At 46.5% G+C, this 19,907-nt stretch overlaps 2 protein-coding genes and 1 pseudogene across 3 annotated transcripts; 1 reads left to right on the top strand and 2 right to left on the bottom strand.

Annotated features, from left to right (window-relative positions):
• Positions 1 to 3,004: 3,004 nt before the first annotated feature.
• MED29 (mediator complex subunit 29) lies at positions 3,005 to 7,337 on the bottom strand. The gene is made up of 4 exons (XM_081106727.1): positions 6,700 to 7,337; positions 6,126 to 6,184; positions 5,754 to 5,838; positions 3,005 to 3,313 (listed from the first exon to the last, which is right to left on the bottom strand). Exons 1-4 carry the CDS (start codon positions 6,913 to 6,915, stop codon positions 3,071 to 3,073), a joined length of 603 nt encoding a protein of 200 aa, XP_080962853.1. The 5' UTR covers positions 6,916 to 7,337; the 3' UTR covers positions 3,005 to 3,070.
• On the top strand, positions 7,255 to 19,750 carry PAF1 (PAF1 homolog, Paf1/RNA polymerase II complex component). Its single transcript, XM_081106726.1, has 14 exons — positions 7,255 to 7,506; positions 7,821 to 7,850; positions 16,046 to 16,138; positions 16,461 to 16,582; positions 16,675 to 16,741; positions 16,833 to 16,934; positions 17,017 to 17,122; positions 17,212 to 17,280; positions 17,366 to 17,469; positions 17,555 to 17,671; positions 17,758 to 17,886; positions 18,816 to 18,921; positions 19,029 to 19,119; positions 19,198 to 19,750. The coding sequence occupies exons 1-14, from the start codon at positions 7,460 to 7,462 to the stop codon at positions 19,611 to 19,613; spliced, it is 1,599 nt and encodes a 532-aa protein (XP_080962852.1). The 5' UTR covers positions 7,255 to 7,459; the 3' UTR covers positions 19,614 to 19,750.
• Positions 13,618 to 14,277, bottom strand: LOC308530205 (intraflagellar transport protein 20 homolog; annotated as a pseudogene). The gene has a single exon. The product of its transcript is annotated as an intraflagellar transport protein 20 homolog (transcript).
• Positions 19,751 to 19,907: the final 157 nt, after the last annotated feature.

Raw genomic sequence — 19,907 nt, 5'->3', positions numbered from 1 at the left:
GAGTGTGTATCTGTGAGATTAAAATCTGTTTATTTTCAAGTATCTGTGAGAGTATAGGCAGTTGTAGCTGTGTGCAAGGTTCCTGCAGCTCAGTGTGTGTAGTGAACGTTATGTGTCTGTGTCCTTATTGGGGGGTGTTGCTGAGGACATGTGAGGCCACTGTCTGGATCCGGTTCCTCTGTGGCCAGTCACAAGGCAGTGAAACTGGTGAACTTTGGTTCCTGACGTCTAGAACCAACATGATGACGGGGCGGACAGCTGGCGCACACCCCACTCCATTTCGCCGATCCTGGTGGCCTCTGTGGACCAACCAGACACACAGGCACACACATTGCCACCTGGGAAACTATCTCTCCCCAGCCCAGGCTGCTTTTGATAGTGTTGACTGAGGGCAGGGCTGAGTCAGCCTGTCATGGGCAAAGTCTGTGATGGGGTGAGAGATAGCAGATTAAGTGGTGGTTAGAGGGTTGTTTATATATTTTACATGGTTGAATTGTTCCTTTAGTCTGTGGGCTTGTGCTAAGACCATGAGTACACCATGACTGTAGGATGGCGGGTTATGCTGTTCCCTGCTGGGTGGGGTGTGATAAGTCCCTATGTCCCCTGACTGTACAATCTCCTTCTGGGTTGAATAATCCAGTGCAGATCTAAACCAAGGTCCTCCATAACCTGTCTTGGCTTCTATTCCAGCTCCTTCACTATGGTCCAGGCCTCCACATTATTCCATAAACACTGTCCCATTCCTGCCTCGGGGCCTTGCGCTTGCCATTCCATGCCCTCTTCCTGGAATGCTGTTTCCCTCAATGCCCTTATATTTATAACTTATTCTCTCTCCTTCAAGTCAATCTTGTCAGTGAGGCCTTCATATCCTCTGTCAAAGATTAAATAAAAAATATTGCTCTCTACTTAACAAATAATAAATACATGGGGCATCTATTTACAAACCATAATAATGAATACCTATGAGCCACCACCCAACCTAAGCTCTCAACTTTCTCAATAAAGTAACAATGCTTCTCATGCAAGTCTTGCATGTTATTTATTCCTACTCCCCGCCCCACTCCCCCCAATCAAAAGTCTCTATTTTTGATCCCAGTTTTCTGCTTTATTTTTCTTCTTGGAACTTCTATTTGACATACTGCTGACCCATGAACTGGGCAGGTCCACTCACATGTGGATTTTTTTCAATAAATACTGTATTTTTCATTCCTTATGATTTTCTTAGTAAGTTTCTTGTGCTGACTCCACCTCACAGGACAGGTGTGCATGTCTCCTAAGTGTGTGTGCTGTGACCTACATCTCCCACTAACATACATCATGTACCCCAGGCTGAGAGCCAGGGGGCTCTTTGGGGTAAAGGGTGCATTTCTGGCCGTACACAGATAATTGCATCATGTTAGGTGGGAAGATGACTTTGTTCTTGTATTTAATTAGAGATTAACTATGGTTAATTAGATGTGTATGGGTGCCAAATCGACAAGGACTAGATTATGATGGTCAGTTTTACATGTCAACTTGGCTAGGCTACAGTCCTCTGTTGATTCAATCAAACAGTAATCTAGATGATGCTGTGAACTTTGTACATGTGATTAAAGTTTATAATCAGTTCACTTTAAGTAAAGGAAATATCCTAGATGACCTGGGGAGTTGATTCAGTCAAATAAATGGGCAGAAATGTGGCTTCCCTGAGGAAGAAATTCTACCTGTGGACAGCAGCTTCAGCTAGTGACCCAGAGATCTGCTGCCCTTCCCGTGGGCCTGTCCTACTTGCCCCAGACCCACACCCACACGGCTGGCCATTTCCAAGGACTCCAGTGTGGGGACTTGGGCTTTGGGTAAATCATGGGTCTCCATGTTCCTGGGCTTTCCTTGCAGATGCGGGGTCCAGAACAAGAGGCCTCTGGGCAGGAACATGGGAATCAGGGCACAGAAGATGTTGGGTGGGGCAGTTCCCCAACCAGGCTGAGTCACTGGAGCCTTTCACACCCCTCCAACTAGGCCTGGGCTGGCAGCTACACCCTACACTTGCCCAGGCCTGAAGGCCATGGCTGAGCTCTCCAAAGCTTGCTCTCAGAGAAGTGGGGAGCCTGGTAGGGCACTCCCTCCTTGAAGCCCCTTCCCCAAGGCCTGCTTCCCAGAGCTGGGGCCCAGGCAAGGCACCTGGGTTCTTCCCCAGGACAGATGATTCACCCCTTCTGAGGCCTTTTCACTTCTCCTTTGGGCCTAAAAATATGGTGACCCAGGCATCCAGCTGGGCCAAGGCTTCACCACAGATTGCACAATGCCCCCAGTTTAAGTGATGCTGACGCAGGCCCTGGATACGGGTGGGGGCCTGAGTTGCTCCCCAACCAGGCATGCTGAGGTCAGGGCTTGGACCCCATTACTTCCCCTTTCCTGGGCAAAGGATACTGGGGGCTGGGCTGACATGGGAGGTGCTTGGGATCCCTCGGCTTGGCTGTTAGCTAGCTCCTGGAAATGAAGCTCCCTCCCCTCGCCTTTGGTATCCCAGAGGTTCTGGCTCCCAGAATCTGGTCTCCTTCATAGACACAGAGTTCCAGTGAGGAGTTGGGGGCGGAGGCCAGCAAAGGGGGACTGAAACATGGTCAGAGATAGGGAGACACGGAACCACAGAGACAGAGAGACAGAGATATGGACAAAAAGGCTGAATGAGGGAGATAATAGATGCATGCAGCAGAGACACACAAGGGAACAGCTAGAAAAAGGTGCACAGCGACCACACCCATACTGGGACAGAGTCAAGTAAGGACAGAGGGACAGGGGCACAGTTAGGGTTTCAAACTGAGGGCAGAGAGTGGAAGCATCCCAGGAAGAGGTTTTCCACAGGCACAGTCCAAAGTCCACACTCCCTCGGGGAGAGCAGGCCACCCACAGAGTGGCTCCCCACCCCCTCTTCCCCACGCACTCCCTGCTGGCCTCTGCTGCCCCCTGCTGGCTGCCACCCAAGCACTCAGGTGGGAAGAAAAGTCAGAGACAAAGCTGTTTTGAGGTCACTCTTCATTCCTTCCCTGTCCCTCTCCCCCACAAGTTGCTCACTCCCAGCCCTGCCAGCTCACAAGGCACCCCCAGAGCCAGTAGGTGGTGCAGAAGTCTTCCCAGTAACCTTGTTGGCACAGTCTAGCAGAGCGGTGTGAATGTCCTTGGCACAGGCAATCTGGGCTTTGATGACTGCCAGGTACTGAGGATAGGGTAGGCTGTCAGGCTGTACTGCATCTGGCTTGGTTGCTGTGGGCACCAGCGTGGGAGAGTGCTTGGCACTGTCGCAACTCTGTGATAGGCACTCATGTGCCAGGCGCTGTGGACAGGCAGGCAAGGTGCAGCATCAGCCTCATTCTGGGTACTCCCAACCCTGCCCCAAGAACCAGCCTGGGGTAGCATGCAGGCTTCTGAACTCCTATGTACTTGCTCTATCCAAGCCTTAAATGCAGCATTTTGCATGGCCCACCTCCTCCTCTCATTCTTATGCCCTCTTGGGGCTATCTCATCCCCACACACTACTCAGTACCCACCTCTGCACTGATGATAGTACATGTATGTCCCCAGCCTCCCCTGAAATTCCAGAGCTCTGACGCTCTCTCTGCAACCCCAAACTGCTCCTCTTCCTGGGTCCCTGTCTAACAAATGACCCAACCACTCCAACTAGAGTCCTGGAGGCTCCTCCTCTCACAACCCATCAGTTCCATGGCTGTACACAAAACCTGAGTCGCTCATTTGCCCTTGGCCAGAGCCTTGCCCATTAAATCCTGCCATGGCTATCTTCTTGAAATCCCAGCCTCCACCCTTGGCCCTTTTAACCCATCCCTCATTTGGGAGCCAGAGGAATATTCTTTAAAATGCAATGGATCATGTTCTGAGAGGTTGCAGGTTTGATTCCCGGTCAGGACACATGCCCAGGTTGCGGGCTCGATCCCCAGGAAGGTGCATGCAGAAGGCAGCTGATCAATGTTTCTCTCTCTCTCTCTCTCTCCCTTCCTTTTTCTCTAAAGAGAAATAAAGACATAAAATAAGCCCTCGCTGGTTTGGCTCATGGATAGAGCATCGGCATGTGGACTAAAGGGTCCCAGGTTCGATTCTGACAAAGGGCACATGCACAGGTTGCAGGCTCGATCCCCAGTAGGGGGCGTGCAGGAGGCAGCCAGTCAATGATTCTCATCATTGATGTTTCTGTCTCTCCCTCTCTCAAATCAATAAATTTAAATAAATAAATAAATAAATAAATAAATAAAATAAACAAACCCAAAAATATAAAATAAAATGCCCTAGCCAGTTTGGCTCAGTGGACAGCGTTCACCTGAGAACTGAAGGGTCCCAGGTTTGATTCCAGGTCAAGGGCATGTGCCTCTGTTGAAGGCTCAATCCCTGGTCGGGTGTGTGCGGGAGGCAAACAATCGATGTGTCCCTCTCACATCGATTTCTCTCTCTCTGTCTCTGCCCCTCCCATCTACTCTCTCTAAAAATCAATGGAAAAAAAAAAAATCCTTGGGAGAGGATTAAAGAAAACAACAAAAAGCAATGGGTCCGTGTTCTTCCAAGCTTGAAACCCTGGATGGCTTCCCAGCACCCTTAGGGCTGTTTTCAAAATTCAACAACATTGGAGCAACCTCCCCTTCCTTCCCTCAGGCCATATATATGTTTTTAAAATCTTTATTATTGAAAGTATTACATAGGTTCTCCTTTTTCCCCCATTAACCTCTTCCAACCTGCCCCCATTCCCCGGCCGCCTCCTACCCCCCGGACCATATTTTGCTTTCTTTTCTCCTAAACTCTAAGGGTCCCCATGAGCCTTGCTACTGGGGGTGCAGTGGGCTTTAAAGACTCTCCTTTTGCTTCTTAACTTTCCTTTCTGAGTCTAGGCATCCCAGTCTAGGTTTATTCCCATTGCTATGATCTTGCCTCTTTTATCCTAATAAATCTTACCACTAGCACTTAAAAAAAAAATCAACAAGCCCAATGCCAACTACACCTCAGTCAGACTGTATTTCATGACATTCCTAAAGCAGAAGCTGTTCCTTTTGGTTGGAATACCTTTCTACCACTACCAGTCTTCTCAAACTCTGACTTTAAAATCTAATTCAAAATAATGATGACGATGATACTACAAAAACAATGATGACAACATGATACTACAGGAAACATTTGTCATGTGCCTAGTACATGCATGAACTTGCTGACTTTCTCCTGAAAATCCATTTTCCTAGGGAGGAACCCATGGGTCAGAAGTAGAGGTTGGAGGTCCATGTGATTTCAGATGCTGTGCTCTTTGCTACTTGCCCTCTTCTCAATTCCTGCCCCTCTTCAATTTTTGTTACTGCCTCGCCTCTAATCTGCTCTCTACCAGCAGCCTTCCCTGAGCCACTCTCTCCCTGGCACCACCCAGGCAGGGTTAGATGCCTTTTCTGGGCTTCCGCAGCCTCCTGAGCTTCCCTGATTTTAATTCTGACCTCTCTAACCGTGTCCCCAACCCCATCTGAGCCCTGAACTCTGAAACCTAGGCTTCTCCCATCACAACTCTTAGTGCTCTGAGCCATCATTATTTGGGGACGTATGTCACCGCACTGAACTGGAAGCTCTGGGAGGGCTAAGATCAGGGCAACACCGGGTGCCCAACATCAACTGAAGCACAGGTTTGGCCACAGCAGGTGCTCACTGTGTGTTGTGCTGACTGACTGAGAATTCCTGAAGACCCAGGGATTGAGTTAGGGTTGTGGTCACCCTGTGTCTAGGAAGCTGCTTACCAGGCAGAGTTCCAGCTGGTCACAAAGTGCGTAGAATTCCTCCAGACACTTGTCAAAGCGCTGTATGGGTCCGTCACTGCTTTTTCTATAGTCCGGGAAAAGAAGGAGACTGAGGGACGATTTTCAGTCTCTGGGACATGAGTGTCTACGCAATCAGGTAGCCGTCAGGAAATCAGGTAAAGGCACAGGTTCCCAGAGGCAGGCACTAGGGGATTGGCAGTAGTAGCAGAGGCAGAAAGAGCAATGCCAGGAGCTAGGGAACCGGGCTTGAAAATAGGAGGAAAGGAGGGTGGGTGGGTGGGGCTTGGGGAATGAGTTTCTAAGAATGGGGTGGACATGGATGGAGAACCTGGGAAACGGGAATACACTTACTGTCCGTTGTCTATGTTAGTGTTCTGAATCAAGTTCTGGGCTGCAACTTTCATCAAAGTCTAGTTTAAAAAAAAAAGATGCGGGAGATGGAGAAAGAGAAGGGGACACGTGTGGCACTCCACACTCCTCAGACCCAATCACAGGCCTCCTCTTCACTTGCCACTTCTCCTCCTGTAACTCCAGAGTAACTCCCGTTTCTATTTCTATAGCTTTAAATAAACACCTGTATTTTCCCAGCGGCCCGCTGTCATCTGGGGTTCTCGTTAATGACCTCCCGACATACCTTAGGGTCCCCCCTCATCCACCAATCACAATCAGAATCTCTCTGTACAAGCCGACAATTCCTCAGGCCTTAACGACCAGAGCCCGGCGTCTCCTTTAAACTCCCTCCCACTCGAGTTCTGGCCAATCCCAGGCTCAACACTCGCATTGCTCCCACGAAGACCAAGTCTCACCCCTTTTCCCTTGCCTAACGCTCCTTCTGCTCGCCGCTTCCCCAAGCAGCACCCCCGCCTGCCTCCTTGGAGTCAGAGAACCAAACCCCGCTAGACTCTAGCAGCTCTCGGCGGATCACCTGCAGACTCTCCTTCAGCTGTGGGATGAGCATCTTATACCGCTGCACAGGGTCGAAGTCTTGTTGCTGTTGCTGCAAAAGCCCGCTCTGGGCAGACCCCACCAGTTGTGTAGGTGGCTGCGGTTGCTGCTGGGTACCCAGGCCACCAGCTGAACCTGGACCCGACACACCAGCAGCAGCGGAAGCCGCGGGAACCTGCGGCTGAGACGCGGCCATTTTCCCCACTTAGCGCGCCGGAAGTGCGTCATAAGTAAGTCACAAGTGCGTCTTCAGGTTTCTTTTTGCGTCTTCCGCTCCAGGCCCGGTTTGTTAGTTAGCGCCACTCAAACAATTCAGCCAATGGGAGGAAAGAAGGCGCTTCCAAGACTTGATTCCCAAATCCTACGTCCCATACTAAAGATACCTATTCACCAATCACAAAAGCCTCTTCTCTCGCTCCGCCCCTTTCCCAGCTGCTGACCAATCCGGGTGTGGGTTTAACCCGGACTCTATTTCCCAGAAGAATTCGCGGCTCAAGGAGATTGGTCCGTGCCCATTCTCCTGGCGGCGGTTGGTGGATCCGCAGCTGAAAGTCGGCGGCTGCGCGTTTACCTGTCTCCCCTGGAACTACTCGCCCTGGCCCACCTCAGCCCGACGCTGGCCTCACGGACCCCGGCGCCGGCCCGAGCGCTGCCTCGGATTAGGTGTCGGTCGAGGTCGGCACGCCCCACCTTGACTTCCCGCGGCTCGGCCAGGTCCGGACTGCTGTCGCCTCGTCGCCATGGCGCCCACCATCCAGACCCAGGCACAGCGGGAAGATGGCCACAGGTAAACGCTTCACCTTTTAGCTTTATTGTCTGTCCAGGTTTCGGCGAGGCGGGAGGTCGGGCTCAGAGTCTACTTCTAGCGTCGCTAGCCCCCCAGGTCTGTCCGTGACGTCACGGAGCACTCAGAAGAGAGGGGTTTCTTTAGGGATGGGGTGTTGTCCCCCCCCCCCCCCAATGGAGTCCGAGAATTAAACTCTTGGAGATTTTATTCAGAAAGGCAATCCTCTTTTAAAAACTTGGAGATGCCCCCTTCTCTCCTGTCAATTTGGTCTTCTCCATCTTTCTACCAATGTTTCTCTCTCTCTTACCCACCAGGCCCAATTCCCATCGGACTCTGCCGGAGAGGTGAGCCCCATTCTGTTTTCCTAAGAGGGGTGGGGACAATGGGGGGTGGGAAACAGGTGGGCAGCAAGGGCCAGTTTCCACACCCAATGTATCAGCGGTTTTTATTTTTTTATTCCCAAACCCCCATCCTCCTCCCCTTTGGCAACCATTAGCTGTTTCTCTATATCTATGGATCTGTTTCTATTTTGTTTTGTTTATTCATTTGTTTTGTGTGGGGTTTTATTGTTGAATAATATTTCAATATATATATTGAATCTTCTTTATCCAGTCATCTATTGATGGACATCTAGGTTGCTTCTGTATCTCAGCTATTACTAGTAATGCTGCAGTGAACGTAGGGTTTAATGTTTTGAGGAATCTTCATATTGTTTTCCATAGTGGCCGCGCTAATTTACAATCCCACCAACAGTGTATGAGAATTCCCTTTTCTCCACATCCTCACCAGCACTTATTTTTTCATTCTGACAGGTGGTGACAATCATTGTGGTTTTAATTTGCATTTCCCTGATGATGTTGAGCATCTTTTCATATGTGTGTTGGCCATCTGTTCATCCTCTTTGGAGAATGTCTATTCAGGACCTCTCCCTATTTATAAATGGACTAGTGGCCGGTGCATCAAATTCATGCACAGAGGAGGGAGTTCCCTCAGCCCAGCCTGCACCCTCTCCGATTGGGGATCCCTTGGAGGATGGCCGACTGCCCGATTCCTGTGGGATTGGGCCTAAACCGTCAGTCAGACATCCCTCTCGCAATCTGGGACCACTGGCTCCTAACCGCTCACTTGCCTGACCGCCTGCCTGCCCCAACCCCTCTGCCTGCCTGCCTGATTGCCCCTGACCTCTCTGCCTGCCTGTCTGATTGCCCCCAACTGCCCTCCCCTGCCAACCTGATCTCTCCCCCAATGGCCTTCCCCTGCCAACCTGATCTCGCCTGCTCCCAACTGCCCTCTCCTGCCGGCCTGATCTCACCCCCAATGGCCCTCCCCTGCTGGCCTGATCTCACCTCTCAACTGCCTTCCCCTGCCAGCCTGATCACCCCCAACTGCCCACTCCTGTAGGCCTGATCTCGCCCCCAAATGCCCTCCTCTGCTGGCCAATTTGGTTCTGATTGATCGGTTTCTATGCCAGTCAGCGTCTCTGGGTCTATCAGCAGGGCCTGATCAGAGAGGCGGGGCTGATCAGCAGCCTGGGTGGAGGCCTGGAGAGAAATGGAGGTGCAGCTGCTAGCACCCGCAGGGAAAGAGAGAGGCAAGTGCTGATCAACAGCTGCCACAACGGCTATGGATCAGACCCTGCTTTTCTCTTTAGGCATCTCACTGAGCCTGATTCACAGCCCCCTCAGCAGTCAGTGCTGGGTCACACCGTGCCTGCAGCCACAGCAGTCAGTGCTGGGTCGCCATGGCAACCCAGTGCTGACGGACCCAGGGTTTTTATATATTAGGATTGTTTTTGTGTGTGTTCATGGGTTTTGTTTTTGTTTTGATAAGTTGTATGAGTTCCTGATATATTTTGGATATTAACCCATTATTGGATATATCATTTGTAAAAGTCTTCTCTCAGTAGGTTGTATTTTCATTTTGTAGATGGTTTCTTTTGCTGTGCAAAACCTTTTTAGTTTGATGTAGTCCCATTTGTTTATTTATTTATATTTTAAATTTATTATTTTTCAATATATTTTATTGGTTTTAGAAAGGGAACGGGAGGTAGAAACATCAATGAGAGGGAATCATTGATTGGCTGCCTCCTGCACACCCCCTACTGGGGATTGAGCCTGCAACTTGGGCATGTGCCCTTGACCGGAATTGAACCTGGAACACTTCAGTCTGCAGGCTCTATCCACTGAGCCAAACCGGCTAGAACTATGTTTTGGCTTTTTTTAAAAAAAATATATTTTATTGATTTTCTACAGAGAGGAAGGGAGAGAGATAGTTAGAAACACTGATGAGAGAGAAACATCGATCAGCTGCCTCCTGCACATCCCCCACTGGGGATGTGCCCGCAACCCAGGTACATGCCCCTGACCGGAATCGAACCCGGGACCCTTCAGTCCGCAGGCCGACGCTCTATCCACTGAGCCAAACCGGTTTCGGCTGTTTTGGCTTTTTAAAATATATTTTTATTGATTTCAGAAAGGAAGGGAGAGAGAAAACCGTCAAATGATGATAATCATTGATCGGCAGCCCCCTGCACACCTCCCATTTGGGGACTAAGCTTACAACCCAGGCATGCGCCCTGACAGGGAATGGAACCTCGACCTCCCGGTTCATAGGTCGGCACCCAACACTGAGAACACTGGCTGGGTGATCTGTGTATGTTTTATTCTAGTACCATACTGTTTTGATTATTGTAGCTTTATACCATAGCTTATCAGGGAGTATGGAACCATCTTCCACTTTGTTCTTTTTCAAAATTTCTTTGGCTATTTGGAGTCTTTTGTGGTTCCATAGAAATTTTAGGATTCGTTATAGTTCTGAGACGAATGCCATTGGTGTTTTAATAGGGATAACATGGACTCTGTAATTTGCTTTAGGTAGTAAGGACATTTTAACAATATTAATCCTTCCAAATCCATGAGCAAGGTATGTCTTCCATTTATTCACATTTTCAACTTATTTCTTCAGTGTCTTACAGTTTTTTGAGTACAGGTCTTTTATGCTTTTGGTTAAATTTTTTCCTAGGCGTTTTATGCTTTTTGATGCAATTGTAAATGGGTTTTTCTTAATTTCTCCTTATCATTCGTTATTGGTATGTAGAAATGCCACAGGTTTCTGTATATTGAGTCTGTATCCTACAACTTTACTGAATTCATTTATTCTAATTTCTTTTTGGTGGGATTATTTCGGGTTTTTTATATATTGTATGTTATCTGCAAATAATGAGAATTTTACTTCTTCCTTTCTGATTTGGATGCCTTTTTTTTTTTTTCTTTTTCTTGTCTGATTGCTGTGGCTACGATTTCCAATACTACGTAGCTGTGGGTTTGGCATATATAAGCCTTTATTATGTTATGTCCCTTCCATAAGCACTTTGTAGAGAGTTTTTATCATAAAATGATGCTTAATTTTTAAAAATAATGTTTTTATTGATTTTAGAGAGAGAGGGAGGAGAATGGAAACATCAGTGAGAGAGAAACATTTATTGGCTGCCTCCTGCACACCACTGTCTGATTGCTGTGTTTAGGATTTATTATATATTCTTGTCTCCTTTGGTGTAGATTAGCCCACAACCTGGGCACGTGCCTTCACTGGGAATTGAACTGGTGACCTCTTGGTTCATGGATCAATGCTCAACCACTGATCCACACTGGCCAGGCAAAATGATGCTTAATTTTATCAAACACTTTCTCTGCATTTATCCCTTTTTTTTTTTAACTTGATGTGTTAAATTGATTTACTGATATTGAACCATCTTTGCATCACTGGGATAAATCCCACTTGGTCATGGTGTATAACCCTTTTAATGTATTGTTGAGTCCAGTTTGAGAATATTTTGTTGAGAATTTTTGCATCTCTGTTCATCAAGAACATTAGCTAGTAATTTTCTTTTGTTATTAATCCTCACCCAAGGATATTTTTCCACTGATTTTTAGGGAGCGTGGAAGAGAGAGGGAAAGAGAGAAACATGGATGTGAGAGAAACACATCTATTGATTGTCTCCTGCACAAGCCCGCAACTGAGGTATGTGCCCAAGACTGGAATTGAACCTGGGACCCTTTGGTCCGCAGGCCGACGCTCTATCCACTGAGCAAAACCGGCTAGGGCTCTTTTTTTTTTTTTTTTTTTACTTTTTATAAGAGTTTATTTGAGCCAAGCTAACATGCAGGAGAGCAAGATCTCAAATGCTCCCTTTTTTGTAATGTCTTTGGTTTCAGTATTAAGGTAATGCTATCTTTGTAGAATGAATTTGGAAGTGTTTCTTCCTTTTCAATTTTTGGAGATAGTTTAAGGATTGATGTTAACTCTTTGAATGTTTGGTGGAATTCACCTATGAAGCCATTTGGTCCTGAACTTTTATTTGTTGAGAGTTTCTTTTATTACTACTTCAATTTCATTGCCAGTAATTGCTCTGTTTAGATTTTCTATTTCAATCTGGTTCAGTCTAAGGAGGTTATGTTATTTGTAGAAATTTATCCATTTCTTCTAGATTGTCAAATTTGTTAGCCTATAATTGTATTTTTTGAGTGACTCTGTTTATCTGTGATGTTGGCTGTACCTTCTCTTTCATTTATGATTTTATTTGGGCCTTCTTTACTAAAGGTTTGTTAAATTTGTTTATCTTTTCAAGGAATCAGCTTTTAGTCTAATTGATGTTTTCTACTGTTTTTAAAATTTCTATTTATTTCCATTCTGATCTTAACTATTTCCTTCCTTCTGTTTACTTTGGGTTTTATTTGTTCTTTTCTAGTTTCCTTAGGTATAGAGTTAGATTGTTTATTTGGATTTTCCTTTTTAAAAGATTTTTAAGAATTGACTTTTAAAAATATATATTTTTTATTGATTTCAGAGAGCAAGGGAGAGGGAGATAGAGATAGAAACATCAATATCAATGATGAGAATCATTGATTGGCTGCCTTCTGCACACACCCCTATTAGGGATCCAGCCTGCAACCCAGGCATGTGCCCTTGACCAGAATAGAACCCAGGACCCTTCAGTCTGCAGGCCAATGCTCTATACACGAGCCAAAATGGCTAGGGCAAGTATTTATTTTTAAAGAGAGAGAGAAACATAGATGTGAGAGTGAAACATCGATTGGCTGCTTCCTGTATGCCTGCTGCTGGGACATGTGCCCTGACTGGGAATTGAACCAGCAACCCTTTGGTGCCCAGGATGACATCCAACCAAGAGAGCCATACTGGCCAGGGCTATTGGGATTTTTCTCATTTCTTGAGGTAGGCCTGTATAACTATGAGCTTCCTTCTTACAGCTGCTTTTACTGCATCCAATAAATCTTGAAAAGTTTTCTTTCAACATACCTATGTTGTTTAGTCTCCATGTGTTTTTTTCCCTAGTTTTCTTCCCATAGTTGATTACTAGTTGGATGATATTGAGGTTAGAAAAGATGCTTGATAATGATTTCAATCTTTTTGAATTTGAGGCTTGTTTTGTGGTCCTAGTCTGAAGGGTTTGCCATGTGCATTTAAAAAATGTGCATTCTGTCCTAACTGGTTTGGCTCAGTGGATAGAGCGTCGGCCTGCGGACTGAAAGGTCCCAGGTTTGATTCCGGCCAAGGGCATGTACCTTGGTTGCAGGCACATCCCCAGTAGGGAGTGTGCAGGAGGCAGCTGATCGATGTTTCTCTCTCATCGATGTTTCTAACTCTCTATCCCTCTCCCTTCATCTCTGTAAAAAATCAATAAAATACATTTTTAAAAAGAGTGCATTCTGCAGCTTTTGGGATGAAACGTTCTATAAATGTCCATTAAGTCCATCTGGTCTAATGTGACAGTTAAGGCCATTACTTCCCTATTAATTTTGTGTCTCAATGAACTTATCCATTGATGTGAATGGGGTGTTAAAGTTACCTACTGTATTTTATTACTGTGGATTTCTCCCTTTATGTCCATTAATATTTGCTTTATATATTTAGGTGCTCCTATGTTGGGTATGTAGATATTTACAATTGCTTTATTCTCTTCTTGGATTTACCCTCTGTAATTATGTAGTGTCCTTGTTTGTCTTTACATTTTTTGTTTTAAAGTCTGTTTTGTCTGATATGGTTATTGCTACTCCAGTTTTTAAATTTTTTTTTTTTTGCCATTTGAAAACAATTAATTTATTGCTTTTTCTGCCCTCGTGCTATATAATGAAATTTTCATTTCATTTCTGAAAAATAAATTGGCCAATAAATTCATTTTGTCCTGCTTCTACTTTATACAAGGCTTCCTATTCAACCCAATATCTTTCAAGCTGCATTTTCTTTTCTGCTATTAGTCCTTGGAGTTGCTGCTGTTGGGCTTCTCTCTGCTTTGCTATAGATTTGAGCAAATTCTGAGCACCAAAGGCCTTCATCTTCTCCTTTTCTGCTTCTTTTGCAAGTTGGTCAACAAGCTCAAGTAAACCACCAACTACTAGTATTTTCTGAAATTGGCCAGTTTTGTCCACAAAGCCCTTCCTTGAGCTCTATGGTCTGGGTAACCTCTGGTTCCAACACCCGCAGCTTGTTTAGTTCATCAAAGTGTAGCCTTGCTTCACCCAGGATGTCCTTGGCCATAGCTTCCGACCCTGCAGCGGTGGCAAACAGCCCAGGCTGAAGTTGGCAGGTAGTTTCTCTCTGGTCTGCAGCAGCGGTACCTGGCCTACCAGTCTCAGCTGCTGCCATGGCTACAGCAGTTTATTTTTATTAAAAGTTTATAGCCTGGCTGATGTGGCTCAGTGAATTAAGCGTCATCCAATTCCCAGTCAGGGCACATGACTCGGTTGCAGGCCCAGTCCCCAGTAGGGGACGTGCAGGAGGCAACTGATTGATGTTCTCTCTCATAGATGTTTCTATCTCTTCCTCTCCCTTCCTCTCTATCTACAAATAAATAAAAACATATTTTAAAAAAACATTTATTGCCGAAACCGGTTTGGCTCAGTGGATAGAGCGTCGGCCTGCGGACTGAAAGGTCCCAGGTTCGATTCCGGTCAAGGGCATGTACCTGGGTTGCGGGCATATCCCCAGTGGGAGATGTGCAGGAGGCAGCTGATCGATGTTTCTCTCTCATCGATGTTTCTAACTCTCTATCTCTCTCCCTTCCTCCTGTAAAAAATCAATAAAATATATTAAAAAAAACATTTATTTTATATTTACTGATTTTTAGAGAGAAACATTGATTTGTTGTTCCACTTATTTATGTATTCAGTGGTTGATGTGTCCTGACTGGGGATTGAATCTGCAACGTTGGCATATCAGAACAATGCTCTAACCAATTGCACTACCTAGCCAGGGATCCAGCTTTCCTTTTGTTTCTATTTATATGGGGTATCTTTTTTCCATCCTTTCACTTTCAGCTGGTATATGCCTTTTTTTCTTTAATATGTTTTTTTATTTCAAAGAGGGAGGGGGAGAGAAATACAAATATCAATGATGAAAAAGAATCATTGATCTACTGGGGATCGAGCCTGAAACCCGGGCATGTGCCCCGAATGGGAATATAACCATGACTTCCTGGTTCATAGGTCAACACTCAACCATTGGACCACACTGGCTGAGCCGGTATATGTATTTTTTTAAAAATGTTTTTTTGATTTTAGGGAGAGGGAGAGATAGAAACATCAATGAGAGAGAACATCGAGTGCCTGCCTCCTGCATGACCCCTACTGGGGATCGGGTCTGCAACCCAGGCATGTGCCCTGACTGGAATTGAACCCGTGTCCTCTTGGTGCATGGGTCAACGCTCAGCCACTGAGCCACACTGGCCAGGCATCAGTCTATATATGTCTTTCAATTTGAAGTGAGTCTCTTGTAAGCAACATGCAGCTGTGTCATGTTTTTGTTTCTTTTTTGCTGCTACTGCCACCACTACCCTTGTTGGGTCATTTTTTTTTAACTTACTAAGGTTTTACATATGTCTCCTTTTTCCCTGATTGACACCCCCACTCCCCCGCCATTCCCACCTTGGGCAAGCCCCCACCGCCCCAGTGTCTGTGTCCATCGGTTATGCTAATATGCATGCATTACAAGTCCTTCGGTTGCTAACACTCCCCCCACTCCCCATTGTCCCTGGATCTATTCTTTTTCTTTTTTAAAAAAATATATTTTATTGATTTTTTACAGAGGAAGGGAGAGGGATAGAGAGTTAGAAACATCAACAAGAGAAACATTTAAAGTAATTATTGGCAAGTATGCACTTACTGCCATTTTGTTCATTTTTTTGGTCATTTTTATAGCTCTCCTTTGTTCCGTCTTGTGGTTTGCTGGCTTTCTTTAGTATTTTGTTTGGGTTCCTTCTCTTCTTTGTATAACTTTTGTAGGTTTTGTATAGCTTTTGAGGTTTATGGCTATCACTAGCAGTTTGTTTCAAGCTAATAGGCATTTAAATTCAAATATATTCTATAAGGATTACATTTTTATACCCCCTCCACATTTTATGTTGTTGATGTTATGTTTTAGGTTTTTTTTTGTGTTGTCTCCTCTCTACTTACTGTAGTCTGAGTTCGATACTTTTTCTTTTGACCTTCATAGTAGCTTTTTAAAAGAGCTGTTCTATTCCTAGATCTGGAGTGGTCTGCCGAGTCAAGTACTGCAATAGCCTCCCTGACATCCCCTTCGACCCCAAGTTTATTACCTACCCTTTCGACCAGAACAGGTGAGACTTAAGATTGGGAATGGGAAACAACTCAGAGTATGAGCTCCTTGCAGGCAAGGACTGCTTCTCTTGTTGATTGTTCTCTCTTCTGGGCCTAGAACAGTACCCTGCACATACTACAGTAGTAGGTGCCTGATAAACATTTGGTAACGAGCAAGCAGTGTCCAAGTCTCTTTCCATTGGAGAGCAAGTGTTCGGACTTGGACATGGGGGAACACTCCACTCTGAGTTCCTCCCTGTAGAAGTTTAGCCTCTGTGAAGCAGGGATTTGAGGGGGTAAAGCTGAGTCAGGAAACCATAATGGGCATGTTTCCCTACCCAGGTTCGTTCAGTACAAAGCAACTTCCTTGGAAAAACAGCACAAACATGACCTCCTGACTGAGCCAGACCTGGGGGTCACCATTGACCTCATCAACCCTGACACCTACCGCATTGACCCCAATGGTATGTAGGGAGGCAGGGAGGACCTGCTTTAGACTAGCAAAGGCCAGGCCTGGACCTCCATCATGGTTTCTTACCCCCTTTCTCTCCTCTAGTACTCTTAGATCCAGCTGATGAGAAGCTTCTGGAAGAAGAGATTCAGGCCCCCACTAGCTCCAAGAGGTGAGGGGGTAGGATGCTGAGTGGGGACTGGGGACTGGCTCCAATGGAAGGAGGGTGGTGAGGTCCTGAAGTGTCTGATCCTCCACCTTAGGTCTCAGCAGCATGCAAAGGTGGTGCCATGGATGCGGAAGACAGAGTATATCTCCACTGAGTTCAACCGTTATGGCATCTCCAATGAGAAGCCTGAGGTGAAGTAAGTTGTGGTAGGTAGGGAGGGAAGGTAGAAATTTCAGATGTGTCCAGTGGTCCCTAAAGGCCTTTCTCTTCACCCTTAGGATTGGGGTTTCTGTAAAACAGCAGTTCACTGAGGAAGAAATTTACAAAGATAGGGATAGCCAGATAACAGCCATTGAGAAGACTTTTGAGGATGCCCAGAAGTCGGTAACTGAGGGACTAAGATGGGGAGGCAGAAAAAGAGGTGGCTTCAAAGCTCTTCATCCTCCTTCTCACCCTGTTTTTGTCCCTACCAGATCTCCCAGCATTACAGCAAGCCCCGAGTGACACCGGTGGAGGTCATGCCCGTCTTCCCAGACTTTAAGGTCAGATTTGGTACAGGAGGCAGAGCGAGATAGCCTGTCATCTCTGCACGTCTCACTTCTAACTCCAGTGTCCTCTGTCCAACAGATGTGGATTAATCCATGTGCTCAGGTAATATTTGACTCAGACCCAGCCCCCAAGGACACGAGTGGTGCAGCTGCATTGGAGATGATGTCTCAAGCCATGATCAGGTAAGTGTCCCTGCTGCCAACTTTGGCCTATTTTTCATTGCCCTTTGTCCTCATTTATCACTGCTCTTCCTCTTCCCCCAACCAGGGGCATGATGGATGAGGAAGGGAACCAGTTTGTGGCCTACTTCCTGCCTGTGGAAGAGACATTGAAGAAACGAAAGCGGGACCAGGAAGAGGAAATGGACTATGCACCAGATGATGTGTGCGTGGGTTGGGGATTGAGAAGTGTGTCTCTCTTTCTCCCTCAAAGGGAAGAAATGGGGCTAACCCTGTCCCCCTCATCCTCAGATATGACTACAAGATTGCTCGGGAGTACAACTGGAATGTGAAGAACAAAGCTAGCAAGGGTTATGAGGAAAACTACTTCTTTATCTTCCGAGAGGGTGATGGAGTTTACTACAATGAGTTGGAGACCAGGTACTCAGCGCATATATCTCAGATTTCTACCTCAGAGTAGCCTGGGCCCATGCTTCAGGGTCAAGACCCTAGGATATGCCACCTTGGAGGTCATTTGTACCTAAGGATTTGTCACATGCATTTGTAAGCGACTAGCAGAAGCCTGCTCATGCATGTGGGCTAGATCTGTTTCTAACACAGTAACCCACTAGAGATACTTAGACCTTTTATGCAGGGTAGACAGCCAGTTTCCTGATATTAAGAGACTTCATGTGAAAGTAAACATAGCTAAAGTATGGGATTATACATAAAATTAGCATATTTAAAATGAAATCCTGGATACCCAAGTTAAAAAATGTGACCCCAAAACTTTTCCCTGATGGCTAAAAGATTATTTTTGGCTGGGGCCTTTGGTATAAGGGTTGGGGAAAAGTGTGACCTTGAATTTTAAGTAAAGATTACAAATTCTGATCCTGTAAGCCAACGAGGAAATGTGAAAGAAGGCACAATGGGCTGGTGGGGTCTGGGTGACCTAGAGCTCTTGGCACTCTCTAAGGGGCACCACAACCCAGCTCAACAAAAGATTCCAACCCATTGCTGACATGCTATAGAAGGCTAAGAGGCCTGTGTAACGGGGCCATAGATTCATATTTTCCCTAAACCAGAGATCTAGGTTCTATGTTTTTATAAGTGTTGGTAACTAATTCACATTAAAGTCTATACACACACTTTATAAAATGCAGAGCAATCAAATTGGTATCTTGGGAGCAATAACCTTTCCCCTCGTCTGCCCCAAACCAGAGTTTAGTCTCCCTTATTAAATCTGTATTTATTCTTATCTGTTCTGGGCTAAGCATTGGTGAGGAATTGAAGAACCAAGTTGAACCATACCCCTCACTGGGGTTTTTAACTGCATCTTCCTCATCCCTCTCCCAACTTGCCCACTGCAGGGTCCGCCTAAGTAAGCGCAGGGCCAAGGCTGGGGTTCAGTCGGGTACCAATGCCCTGCTTGTGGTCAAACACCGGGACATGAATGAGAAGGAATTAGAAGCCCAGGTAACAATTACCACTGGTTCAGGGAACCCATGGGGAGTGTGGTGGTGGGTAAAGAGGGAAACAGAAGCCTGATAGAATACTTTCCCTCCCCTCCTGCTGCTTCCCAGGAGGCACGAAAGGCCCAGCTGGAGAACCATGAACCTGAGGAAGAGGAGGAAGAGGAAATGGAGACAGAAGAGAAAGAAGCTGGGGGCTCAGGTAAAGCTTATAAGCTAATCCCTGGAAACCCTGGGAGGGTGGAAAACTGGGTCTCACTTCTTTCTGTTCCCTCAACAGATGAGGAGCAAGAGAAGGACAGCAGCAGTGAGAAAGAAGGCAGTGAGGATGAGCGCTCAGGCAGTGAGAGTGAGCGGGAAGAGGGTGATAGGGATGAAGCAAGTGACAAGAGTGGTAGCGGCGAGGAGAGCAGTGAGGATGAGGCCCGAGCTGCCCGGGACAAAGAGGAGATCTTCGGCAGTGATGCGGATTCAGAGGACGCCGACTCTGATGACGAAGATAGAGGACGGGCCCATGGTAGTGACAATGATTCAGAGAGTGGCAGCGATGGAGGTGACCAGCGGAGCCCCAGTCGCAGCCGCAGCCCCAGCGGCAGCGCCAGTCCCTTCCCCAGTGGCAGTGAGCACTCAGCCCAGGAGGATGGCAGTGAAGCCCCAGCTTCTGATTCCAGCGAGGCAGACAGTGACAGTGACTGAGTCCTGTCCGGGCCGGCGCAGACATGGTGATTCTGTGCAGGAAGGCACTTTTCTGTGGTGTATTTGTGAGCCTTTCACTGTTTCCCTTCTCTCCTCCAACCCTTTGCTGTTAATAAAACCAGTTTCTCCCCTTTCCAGTCCTTATGGTCTCCTTCTGTCTACATCGCCCCCCTCGCACTCCATCAGCTTCTCCATCTCCCCGGTACTCAGTGGCCTCAGCTAAACGGCATAGAAGCAAAGGCCCAGGTTTCCAAGGAAATGTAGCATAACAAAGATCAGAATCCTTTTTTTGTT

The sequence above is a fragment of the Myotis nattereri genome (genome assembly GCF_964212035.1).
Source record: "Myotis nattereri genome assembly, chromosome: 15".
NCBI lineage: Eukaryota > Metazoa > Chordata > Mammalia > Chiroptera > Vespertilionidae > Myotis > Myotis nattereri.
The sequence above is the reverse complement of the archived record's forward strand: the minus strand, read 5'-3'. Positions and strand labels throughout refer to the sequence as shown.

What these genes read in the sequence shown, in the direction of transcription:
- PAF1 (XM_081106726.1), top strand. Translation starts at nt 7,460, where the DNA reads ATGGCGCCCACCATCCAGACCCAGGCACAGCGGGAAGATGGCCACAG. An exon ending in TACCCTTTCGACCAGAACAG is followed by an intron (nt 16,139 to 16,460) that starts GTGAGACTTAAG and finishes TTCCCTACCCAG; the next exon opens with GTTCGTTCAGTACAAAGCAA. An exon ending in AATGAGAAGCCTGAGGTGAA is followed by an intron (nt 16,935 to 17,016) that starts GTAAGTTGTGGT and finishes CTTCACCCTTAG; the next exon opens with GATTGGGGTTTCTGTAAAAC.
- MED29 (XM_081106727.1), bottom strand. Translation starts at nt 6,915, where the DNA reads ATGGCCGCGTCTCAGCCGCAGGTTCCCGCGGCTTCCGCTGCTGCTGGT. An exon ending in AGCTGAAGGAGAGTCTGCAG is followed by an intron (nt 6,185 to 6,699) that starts GTGATCCGCCGA and finishes TTTTTAAACTAG; the next exon opens with ACTTTGATGAAAGTTGCAGC. An exon ending in ACCAGCTGGAACTCTGCCTG is followed by an intron (nt 3,314 to 5,753) that starts GTAAGCAGCTTC and finishes GCCTGTCCACAG; the next exon opens with CGCCTGGCACATGAGTGCCT.